Raw genomic sequence first — 12,294 nt, forward strand, 5'->3', positions numbered from 1 at the left:
TCTATCTATCTATCTATCTATCTATCTATCTATCTATCTATCTATCTATAATGGTAATTCCATATGGTCAAAATTTGATAATAAATATTAAACGGCTGCCATTTGAAATTACTCTCCGTGGTCTTGCTACTTGTAATGATGGCTCAATCAGTCTCCATATATAGCTAATAATTAGGCCTAGCCTATATTTCGTGCCCCAAAATGACCACGATAGGATCCCCCACTTTGGCCCCTCCCCTGATATGCAAGAAATCCTTCGTTCCCCTTTCTGACTGCCTTTGTTTAGGATGAGAGGCACATTTTGAAGATTTGATTTTTTTCCTGTCTGTATTTTATTACTGTCAGGACTCTTGTTGTGGACAGAGCCATGCCCCAGGCCGTGTGACGTTGCAATGACAAAGGTCGGTTCAGGTTAACTCTCACTCATATGCACAGACAGCCCAGTGCCATCCGCCCACTTTCACGAACTTGTTTTGCACCAAGAAGTTGTTTGTCTCCGCGGCGCAACAGGTAAGACAGATACATCATTTGCTGCAGTGTATGGAATAAAAAATAAAATCTGAGGATGCACGGATGCTATTTCAATCGTGGCATTTGTGTTTATGTGAAACTGTAGTGGTTGCAAACACATAGCGCCCCGGAGAGGCCATGGAAACTTTTCAGCGCTGGTGAAATACACGAAATCTTAATCCGGATCCATGAAATAGTAAAATATGGACACGAGTCTCTTTAAATCTAGGCACATTTTCTTTAAACGAGAACTCATAGTAGACTCATTGTAGTGTTCACTCTCTGTATATCGGAGGTTAGGTAACTCATGGCAAACCTTCACTTAAACAGGGATGAGATGTCATGGATCACTTAATCCTGTATGTCTGTCAAAATACATGGCCACATTTTTATTCCGTTATCGGTCACAACAGGAAAACACAGATCCTGGTGTCAACTTCCTAGTTACTGTTGCCGTTAGCTCGTACCCGACTCTAATAAAACACATGTAAGGGGAGATTTTTACAATCTGTTTCTGCTTTTAGTATTAAATGCCCTCCACAATACAGTCCCCCCCAGCTACATGTCAACTTTTTGATTGGTATTGTGTCAGTTCATCCAAGGTGTTTGGATAAATGTTAACGAATCAACTGTTGGACTGTAAACAAAGTGCAGTCCATAATAGGAAGCCAGCATTTTTTTCCTAGGATGGCGAAGGCATGACCTAATTAACTTACATTCTTTCTCTACAGCCTTTCCCTAACCTCAACCATAACCAACCTATGCTTAACCTCAACCTTAACCTAACGCTCACATTTTTTAACAAATAAGCCAAACTGACCACTCAAAATATAAAATATACACTTGGCCATACTTGGAAACAAAACACAGGCAGCAGACAAAAACAGATCTCGTTAATGACCAACTCTCTGGTTGCTGTCAAGGAATGTGTAAAGAAAAGGAAAAGGCAGTACAACATAGGGCCAACCACTGGTGCCAGATTTCGGTGCCACTGGTACTGAGGTGAATGGGAAATGGGAAATCAAACCATAAACCACTGTAGCTCTGCTGCTTGAACTTTAACAGGACACAGTTTCTACTTTATAACAAAACACCCTTTACATAATGCAGCGTGCTGGCTTGTGTCCAAAGTACACATTTGTTGTCCTTGTGATTGGACTCAAATAAGTTTGTCCAGCAGCTATATAAAGCCAGTGTGACAGCCACTAGCTCTGTAACCCCGTTTGGTCCAGTGGCTGGATACTCAAACAAGCAACTTACCGCATCACAAAAGCGGTTATCACAAATACATAGTGGATAATGCAATAATAATCAGTGGATAAGAGATCCCCAGTCTGAGTTGTCTCCTAATGTTTTGAGACCAGTCACAAGGACAGCAGAAGTGCACAATGGGCAAAAACCAGCAGGATGTATTGTGTGATTGTGTTTTGCTTTATAGTGTGTTGTCACAGTTCACCTGGCAGTGCTGTAGTGGTTCATAGTTTGATTTTCAATGCCAGTTCCATTCACTTCAATACTGGTGGCTGTCGGTGTGTTGCATCGTCTTTTCCTTCTTTGTACATTCCTTGGTCACTGTTGTAAGTAGCTCCATGCATCCCCAACCTGATGTTTTCAGGTTGACCTGGACCATCCTAGACGAGGCTCAAGTATGACCAGGCATGTGGCAATAATTGGAGCAGGCAGCTCAGGCCTGGCCTGCATTAAGACCTGCCTGGATGAGGGGCTGGAGCCTGTCTGCTTTGAAAGTAGTGATGACATTGGTGGCCTGTGGAGGTTTAAGGTGAGTCGCACTCCAGGCAAGGAGGAGTTCACTGTCTCCTTTCAACACCTGAAAGGATGGGGGCAAAACATAGTGTTATTGTTGACTCACCCAAGGAGTAATAGTCTGACTTAACAATTTGCATCACATAATAAATGATGACGTTAATGAAGATGATAATGTTCCTCCTCCTGACTGTCCTACTCCAGGAGAATCCAGAGCCGGACAGGGCGAGCATCTACCACTCTGTCATCATCAACACCTCCAAGGAGATGATGTGTTTCAGTGATTTCCCCATCCCTGGACACTTCCCCAACTACATGCACAACTCCCTCATCATGGAGTACTTTCGAATGTATGCCGATCACTTCCAGCTCACCCGGCACATACGCTTCAATGTGAGGATGCTTGACATTATAACCCCCAGGTTACAAAAAAAAAAGTTCTTATAACCTTGAAACGATGTAATAATATATCATTATCACCTCGATCATAGCTATGAAATGTTACTGAGCTCAATATTACTGAATGTATGTCCATAACAGCATTTAATACAGTTAGAGGCAAGAAACTTGTGCTACTTTGGTCACTTTAATGAGCAAAGTGTCAGCGCTCCCTTTCTGTCTCTCTGTTCCTCAGACCAAAGTCTTGCAGGTGAAGCAGCGATCTGATTTCTCTCACTCAGGCCAGTGGGATGTTGAGACAGAGAACAAGGACGGCAAGAAGGAGAGACACATTTTTGATGCTGTGATGATCTGTATCGGACACCACTGTCATCCCAACATGCCTCTTCAGGACTTTCCAGGTACCACTCCTCTCTGTTAAAATAAAAACTTGAACCACCTTTTGACACACTTTATAGGGCCTTGCTATGGCAATATTGTACTCCACTGTCATATTTACAGTTTTGTAATACCAACAGCCAAAGAAAATAATGCATATTAGTATCATGTCCTCTAACTTGCTCTATATCAAATCTTATTTTAAATGTGGACTCTGCTTAAATTCCCTATATGAATTATTACTGCTTGAAATCACAGTAGATGGATTAAGCCAGGACCTGTGTGAAACCAAGGTCAGGTTAATAACCAAGAACTGATGAACATTGGAAACTTTATTTTGAAATGGTGACACTGGGTGACAGCTGTATTGTCTTTTTCAAATACAGATCAAAAGTCTGCTATGTGGAGGCCTGTCTAACCATTTCTCTCTAAGTCAAATGAGTAAATAAGTTTCAGTAACTCTGGCTACAAGAGACTCTTGTGTGACCAGACATGTGAAGTACAAGAACAAGAGCTCATTTAACAGCCAGAGGGGGAAAAAATAAATAACAACTGTTCCACCGAGACTGGGGTATCTATTAGGAGGGGTCACACACTAGTTGCTGCATGGGGAAACACAGACAGCGTGACAGAGATCAGTCAGTCCATTCCACCCGTATTCAAGTCTCTTAACCTTGCCACACTCCGATTTAATCGTTTGGGGCTACCCGTTCATGCAAATTGGTATTCTGTCAAAAAGTCAAGTCAGGGAATTACTCAAAATTACAGATGATCTGGTCACTGGACGTTATGCAAGGAACATAATTTATCTAATTCAGATAGGTTGCAGGACAGGCACAGCTAAGTATCATCTGCACAGCAAATTAAGGAAGTATTGTGCCATTTGACAATGCTTGAGAGGAGGAAAAGCTACCAACAGACACAATAAATTTTCTGTTAGAAAAATATGAAGTAAATCACATGAGGGCAGCCCCAGAGTTGCCAACCCATGTTCTCAACCTTTCAATAATTATACTATGATCCTCCATGTCAAAAGTGGCGCTAAGACCAAGCAGAGCCACCACTGAACATTGCCCCAAGCCAAATGATTTTCTTAGCTAATCATTATCTTTTTTAATCTAACTCATCCCTGCATTAATGAACCTGTACTCAGCTGCAGTCCTCATTAACTCTCCTGTCAGTAGATGTCTAGTGGTCACAAGTCTGTGTCTACCTTCCAGGCATCCACTCTTTCAAGGGAAAGTACTTCCACAGCCGGGATTACAAGACTCCTGAGGAGTGGAGGGATAAAAAGGTTGTAGTGATTGGAATAGGAAATTCTGGAGGAGACATTGCTGTGGAACTGAGCAGAGTCACCAAGCAGGTTGGTCAGAGTCAGTAACATATGGATGCTCAGACGTATGCTCACACAGACTCTGATCTTAACCATATTGGAGTACTGGCACTAGGGCTAATTTTCTTGTGTCTTCTCTTCCCAGCTTTACCTGAGCACTCGTAGAGGAGCTTGGGTTCTAAACAGAGTTTCACACAATGGCATTCCTCTGGATTTGACTTTCAGCAGGGCCGTCAATTTTGTGCTGAACGCCATTCCCTTTGGTTTGTACTGTAGCCTGGGAGAGAGACAGCTCAACCAAAGATTCAACCACAGTCTGTACAATCTGAAGCCAAAGCACAGGTACTTTGATTGATTTCCTCACAGCTGTATTTAGCTGTAGCTGTGTTTATTACAGTAAATGCAATACATATAATTCATTGTATATCAAATTATTTTTTTGCTTTATTAAAAACGCCAGAGGTATTCACGCAAAAATAATAACAATGTGTTGAAATGTGTTTAATTATAAATTGCAGGTTGTTCAGCCAACATCCCACACTGAATGATGAGCTGCCTAACCGCATCCTATCAGGAACAGTTCAGGTGAAACCCAACATCCGCAAATTTGAGGGATCCAGCGTGGAGTTTGAGGATGGAAGTGTAGTGGAAGATGTTGACTTAGTGGTGGGTGTAATCATAACAAGCTCCTCCACTCTCTCTCTGTAATCTCTGTCCTCTTTACACACTTGTTCATTCGACATCAGTGCCATTAGGCCATATGTCACTAAGATGAGGCATCCTGTCTTGCAGGTCTTTGCCACAGGTTACAGATTTTCCTTTCCATTCCTTGCGTCACATGTGATCTCAGTGTCTGGGAACCAAGCACCGCTGTTCAAGTATGTGTTCCCTCCTGAATTGGATCGACCCACACTGGCTGTCATTGGGCTAGTGCAGCCCTTGGGAGCCATTATGCCTATCTCTGAGATGCAGGCCAGATGGGCCACACGTGTCTTTAAAGGTGACCCATGTTCTAAAATGAAACTTTAATACATCTCTTTATCCTTCACAGAAATATTTTAGGTTTGATGAACACGTTCACGCTTGACAGTTGAGTTCTCATTACACACAGGCTGTAACAAGCTTCCCTCAGTGGCTGCCATGCTGAAGGATGTTCAGTGCAAGCAGGACACCATGGCTGCAAGGTACTGCCATTTATTTACTCAATTCAGTGATTATTTTGTCTCTTAAAGTCCCCCCACACTCAAAAATGTGTGTTTCTGTTTATAAAATGTCTAAACTTGACTATACTGACTTGTATCTGCGCAAAGTTTGTTTGAACTAACAATAAAAACTGAACTTTAGAAAAATACAAAAACTAACAGAAACGGTTTTGTCTACTTATAAAACTAACTAGGCGAGGCGTTAGTGCTGATATTTATTAAGACTGAGACGTCGGCGTGACTAGGAGTCAACTGCCTTCACAAAGTGTTGGGTTTGGATTGGAGTGCCTATCCTGACATTATTAAATCTAGATCTTGACAACCACCCCCTATATTATAACAACAATAATAACAAAACTGATACTGAAACTAATAAAAACTAAACTAAAACTAAACATTTAGAACAATAAAAACTAAACTGAAACAAGCAAACCACTCTGGAAATGAACTCATTTGAAAACAAAAATTAAAAATGAAATAAAAACACAGAATAATGAAAAATTCAAAACTATAGTAACTCTGGCGGTACAGGACCCAAATAAAGCTGTGGTTAGCCATTGTGCCAGCAGGACTATTCACAGGACTATTCGCATATTCATATATCTGGGCAGTTTTAGTGAGGGCAAAGTTTAGAGTTGCAATTAAGGCACAAAGGCATGTGTTTCATGGAAAAAACTGATGAACAGAGATTATTTTTAGGGGCTTAATAAATGACTGGAGGGGGACTTGAAAGATACCAAACCTGCTGTCCACAGCTTGTTTAGCTCAGGTGTTTTTCACAGGTATGTTACCAGCCAGAGGCACACCATCCAGGTTGACTATATCAGCTACATGGATGAAATAGCAGAGCTGGTGGGAGTTAAGCCTAGCGTCCCCAGGCTGCTTCTGATGGATCCCAGGCTTGGGCTGAGTGTGATGCTGGGTCCCTGCACCCCATACCAGTATCGTCTCAGAGGGCCAGGAAAGTGGGCTGGGGCCCGTCAGGCCATCCTCACTCAGTGGGAGCGAGTGACCCAACCCATGCAGACCAGACCATGTGATCAGCCCCAGTGCAAGTGCTCCTTTGTGTTGCCTCTCATTCTGTCAGCTGCCTCTGTGGGCCTGGCTGCCTATTTCAGCAGGAACAGCCTGTCAGCCTTCCTACAGGAGCCCACTGCAGTGCTGGACAAGATTAAATCCTACCTGACTGCACAGTAACCAGCATCTAACCCATATCAGTACAGATTATGATTTTATAATACATGGTTTATTTGCTAGCATGTGCTTGGGCTTTTAATAATTAATATACTTATCATAAATAGGCTACAGTTTGATTATGATGCCACCTAATGGTGGCTTTTGAGAACTGCTGATGATATACTTGAAAAAGGTAAATAGTGTTATAATCTCCTGTCTCACTACATAGCAAAGATCATGTGATTACTGGTCCAATTCATGTTTTAATGATTGTGAAGTGTAAATCAGATTTTTTTTTTATTATCAAAACAAACAAACAAACAAACAAACAAAATTGGTACATCATTATGACAAAACTCTGTGCTGCTCTCTTTTGACACAATTGGCCATAATTCTAATGCATCCACACCCACTAAATTAGAACTTATTAATGCAAAGGAATTTGGTTTGGCAGTTATTTCAAAATAATTTTGTTTATTTGTTTATTTCTTTAAATAAAAAAGCATGAAATATAATGCAAGAAATATGATGGAAGAATTTTGTACTTTGACTTAGATATAGATAGATAGGTAGGTAGATAGATAGATAGATAGATAGATAGATAGATAGATAGATAGATAGATAGATAGATAGATAGATAGATAGATAATGTGTGTGTGTGGGTGGGGTGGGGGGGGGGGGGTATGAAATTCAGGAAATTTAAATGGTGTGGACAGTGTAGACGCTAAACACTCGATCCAATTCTAATCTTCACTGACTTTTTAATTTTTTGAATTGTTGAATTTTTAAACAGATAGTGGATGGATGTTCGCCCTGAATCTAAAAACAGTTTTTCTTATTGCTAGGTTTTATCCAGATACATTTGTTTAAGGTATAGGTAAGGTTGTCTTCAAGGAAGCCCTATTATTAATTTATAAAATAATACATTTCTATATTTGGATAGCTAGCCTATTTATTCTCCAATGTAGAACAGAGAAGGAAACACTAAAATATAGGCTACCGAAGCATTGGTGCCTGGTCTGTAGACTAACCTCCAGTTAGAAACACCAAAGGAGAGCCACCTCCAACATAAATAAGAGAAAATGTATATTTACATTTTCAGAATAGCCTTAATTGCATTGATGCAACTTGCATCAATGCCATTAATACAAAACATGCAACCAAAAAGGGTATGGCTGTGTACACCAGGTGAGTTTATCCTGCATCACGTTCTTCCTAATCAAACATCGAGAGGAAACCACGGGCGCAGGAACTGCTGTGTATTTGTTCCTAATGCAGAAAAACATTAAGGGGTTCATAAACAGGCTGGCCCTAAAATAAACTTCAAACAGAGCGCCGCGCGGCAAGCAGCACAGGACCCCGGAAAAAGAATCGTCCACGCATCACCCGTCTCCTTCTGGGTTGCCAGGTAAGACTGCCTCTGCTCGGAGAGCGTGTTAAAGTCAAACCGGTGATTGGAGAGTCGGATATTCAGCTGATTCCCCCGTTTCCCTGTAAGTTCTCGTTTGTTTATTTTTGTTTGTCTGTTTTTGTTTTTTTGTTTTTTTCAAATTGGTAAACAATACGTTTGTGTTATAGTCAGCTATTTTGCACTATCACGGTAGAGTAGCCCAGAGGACTGACAAATTTGCAGGATTCTCGATCACATCTTGGAACAGTTTTGCCCAATTGAAATAGGTATCGTTTAATTGTATATCAAATATAGGTTATATATATAGCATTCCAGTCGGATTAATGCAGAGCCTTGCTTACTATGTTTATTGCTCCTGTTTATTGTATTATCTTGGTGTGTCTTGTAAGCCCATGCGGGCTGGGCACCTTTTTTTGGTGTATGCACGTGGAATAAAAATTACCTTACCTTACCTATTCTCGGATAACAAGTAAATGTGATTTCCTTGTAGCCTACATTTCAGGCAGAGGCTGAAGCATGTTGATGATTCCCACATTGTCCAATAAATTATTTTTTAACTGCAAGAGAGAAGTGTGCGGTCTTTACTATATTTTTTCTGTTTCTGCAAATCACCTGGACTTTGGGGGTGTGTGCGCTCCTCACACATTTTCTTGTAGTTTTCAGGAACTGTCTTTGACTACTTTCCTGTAGGGCTGGATAAAGTGTCCACTTGAGGTTCAGTACCTCTATTTTGCACCTATTGATGCTTGACCACCAAGTAGCCTATCACTCATTACATGTTAATGGGTAGCCATGGGTAGCCTGTGTACTGTATTTCTCTATGAAAATGTCTCAAACAATTCAGTCGGACAAGAACAACAACTAGTCCGATTAAAATTTTAAATGCTTGAGACTGATGCCCATATAAGCACAATACCAGCTCACAGACTTGTTAAATGGATAACATCTGCAGCAGCTGCACGGAAACATCACTGCAATAGGCATCAGATCAAAATAATGATTAATCATCTTGTTTCAGACCACTTTCAATTTCATTTTTCAGAATTTTACATGACAGACATTTCTTGAAAATCTTATCAGTGATGCAGTGGTATATATAGGGGTGGGGAAACCATGATCTTCAGTCAGTGATCATTACAGAGACAAGCAACCACTAAAATAAACAAAACGAAAGTTTATTTTTTTTCTTGCCCATATACTCAAGTCATAATTGGCATGAATTTGAAGCGATTTATAATTTTATAATTGCAATACGTCAGCACAAAGTGAGAGTAACTCGTATTACCAATACATGTTAGTTTACCCCACTTACTTCACCATACAACTTTAATGAGTGATTCTATAGTGTTAACGGTCTGTGCAATAATTTATATCTGGAGGACTTGACAACAATTCAACAGTGCAATATCCCTGCCTGTGTATATAAGGTGTATGTAGGTGTGTTTTTAACATATGCTCAGTTTGTTATTTTTCTGTATTTATCATTGCAATATTGTGCAGGATTAGTGTACATATTTAGACATAAGGCACATAATCTGCATACTTTTTTTTACAAGTACGATTAATGCACAAGTACACAATACACACAAATACACACTTTTTAATTATTATTATTATTATTATTATTATTTTACAAATTCCCATGGCACATATTTTCATAATTTTATTTCTCCTTCTAGATCAATATTTCTGATTGTGACTGTGATTCTCGTGGTGGGAAATGGAAGACCTGCAGCGGGAGTGTGTTTCAGAGACACACACACACACACACACACACACACACACACACACACACACACACACACACACACACACACACACACACACACACACTGAAAAAGGGGGATATCAGCAGATGAATCTGGCAACCGCAGTCTGCCATCTTTGATTGTGCGACAGGCCGCGGCGCGAGCGGGGCCTCACTCCAGTAGAGAAACGGTCCGGCACGAGATAACGGGTGGGGAGCGACAGAGAATCACGGGACGACCACGCACCGGTTCCCCCGTTAACGCCCGTGAAGGCCACGGATAGACGGACAGAGGAGAAGGGCGCAGAATAAGTGACGGGACCCGTGCATGTGGAGAGCGGTTTGTTGGTTGCCAGCGAGCGAACGAGCTAACCATCGTTAGCCGGACTGTGTTAGCAGGCTAGCCAGCTTTTGTAATCCGCCGGCCAGACACTCACACTCGTTCACCACAAACCAGGCCAAAACCACACTTCAAGTCAGGCCGGACGACACACAAGAGGACAAAGAAGGGACCGGCGGCGGCAGGTACGTGGGTGGACTTGTCAAGGAACGGGGTAGCAGCTTTTTTGAAGGTTTGGGTCAAAGGCTGCCGCTGCGGTGGTGCTGGCACAACGCGTTAGCTGGTTCACGTTAGCTAGCTCCGGCCAGACAGCGTTGCAGCGAGAGCGAGCGGGGCTGAATGTGGATGTGATGGCGACCAGAGGGAAACGAAACCAACGTTAAGCTAAACGATGCGAGCTATTTGTTCGGCCCCGTAGAAGCACCAGCTTTCACGCCATGTATCGAAATCAGTGTCGCGGGCTCGATGGTGATGTTGACATTTTGCAGATAAGTTTGGTGCAGTGAGAGGGTTATTTGTGCCGGGTCTGGTGAGTTCCGGGCGGAGTGGGCCCCTGCTTCCCTGCCGCTGTGAGCCACCCCTGCCCACCAGTAATTTGTTTCATGGAGAAGGACAGTCTGCAGACTCATCAATGCCACTGATTTTTTTTTTTTTTTTTTAATCATGACGACACTGAATTTGGCACTCATCTGCTATTTGAAAATGCTTAAGTGGGCCTGCGTGAACTGTACGAATTGTGTTGGTGTAGTTCTGTGATAATGCTCATTTTTGCTTATTGACATATTTGCGGGTAGATGTTCATTATGTTTCTACCAGTTAAGATCTCATGGAGATCCAAGAGATTTTCCCATGAGGGATGGTATTTGGGTTTCTTGAGGAAGTGAATGCTCGTGAATCTGGCATCGTTTGGAGGTGAATGGACTCCGAATGATTCATCTCCATCACCAGACTTGGAGACCAAAGTGAGGTAGGATAAGCAACCAACATGGCATTGTTCCGTGGGTGTATCAGTATGCATGATTTAGTATGGGTCTTCTCTGGAGTGGTTTAAGAGGGCCTATGTTGTAGAGATGCAAGTTGATTGGAGTGAGCCTCCATTGTCTAACTGAGACTCATGACTGAGACCAGGTTGGGGATTTGCTGCTGGTGATGGATGTAATCTTTGTTTGAAGTATTGATATGTTAAAACAAAGTTTATCACACATTTGTCCTCTGATGCAGTTGGTCCTAACTTGATGTTACCAAAACTGTATATCAAGCTTCATTGCTGTGCATTGTATCCAATGCATCAATTAGTCTCTGTTTTCTGTTGTGGTACTTCATCTACATTTCAGCCTGGTAATTGCACACTAAGCTTTTTATTTGTGCATTAGGTTAAATCTCAGCACTTGAGAGCCAAATGAATTGAAAAGATAGCTACCGTCTAATTTCTCATGTGTCTATCTGGACAGGGAGATAATGAAATTACCCCCCTCCTGTCTCCCAGGGGAGGCCAGCCCAGTGGTATTGATGGTCAGGCGGGGGAGAACCACAATAACCTGAAGTGGCTGCCAATCCTCATCTACCCCCATTCTTTGTCTGCACTGGACCAAAACCAGGAAGCAAGAGTAAAGATTATGGAATAAGTCCCATTGCACTGATCTTGATCTCATCTCAAAGTATAGATCAGTGAAGATAATATACTTTCTGGCTGATCCATTTAATACTGTATCTGTGAGAAGTGGTGACTCTGCTTATATCCATCTCCTCTGGCTCAGCTCACACAGAACACACAATAAGATGTAAGGCTTCTTGTACTGCTTGATTTGACCTGATTTTAAAAAGACTGGGTTTTCTGAACTCTGTTGCTCTCTGTTAACCTGTCATTTTCCCCTCATAGTACAGTTCCAAAACCTGACATTTGTAATAGGCCAAGTAGAGGTCGCCTATTCAGATAAGTGAGACACCCTCTGAGTGAGGACAGGCAAGAGTCATTTTGCTGTTGGTGTTGAGGGTAATCGTGTAAGGACTGATTCAGGACACTTGATACATGCT

At 41.7% G+C, this 12,294-nt stretch overlaps 1 protein-coding gene across 1 annotated transcript; it reads left to right on the forward strand.

Annotated features, from left to right (window-relative positions):
* Positions 1-417: 417 nt before the first annotated feature.
* LOC115358527 (dimethylaniline monooxygenase [N-oxide-forming] 5-like) lies at positions 418-7,271 on the forward strand. The gene is made up of 10 exons (XM_030050560.1): positions 418-510; positions 2,126-2,290; positions 2,479-2,667; positions 2,909-3,074; positions 4,272-4,414; positions 4,530-4,726; positions 4,903-5,050; positions 5,177-5,384; positions 5,496-5,568; positions 6,369-7,271. The coding sequence occupies exons 2-10, from the start codon at positions 2,159-2,161 to the stop codon at positions 6,781-6,783; spliced, it is 1,671 nt and encodes a 556-aa protein (XP_029906420.1). The 5' UTR covers positions 418-510; positions 2,126-2,158; the 3' UTR covers positions 6,784-7,271.
* The last annotated feature ends 5,023 nt before the right edge of the window (positions 7,272-12,294 follow it).

This window comes from Myripristis murdjan, chromosome 4, assembly GCF_902150065.1.
Source record: "Myripristis murdjan chromosome 4, fMyrMur1.1, whole genome shotgun sequence".
NCBI lineage: Eukaryota > Metazoa > Chordata > Actinopteri > Holocentriformes > Holocentridae > Myripristis > Myripristis murdjan.

What these genes read in the sequence shown, in the direction of transcription:
- LOC115358527 (XM_030050560.1), top strand. Translation starts at nt 2,159, where the DNA reads ATGACCAGGCATGTGGCAATAATTGGAGCAGGCAGCTCAGGCCTGGCC. An exon ending in CCCGGCACATACGCTTCAAT is followed by an intron (nt 2,668 to 2,908) that starts GTGAGGATGCTT and finishes TCTGTTCCTCAG; the next exon opens with ACCAAAGTCTTGCAGGTGAA. An exon ending in CAGGACACCATGGCTGCAAG is followed by an intron (nt 5,569 to 6,368) that starts GTACTGCCATTT and finishes TGTTTTTCACAG; the next exon opens with GTATGTTACCAGCCAGAGGC.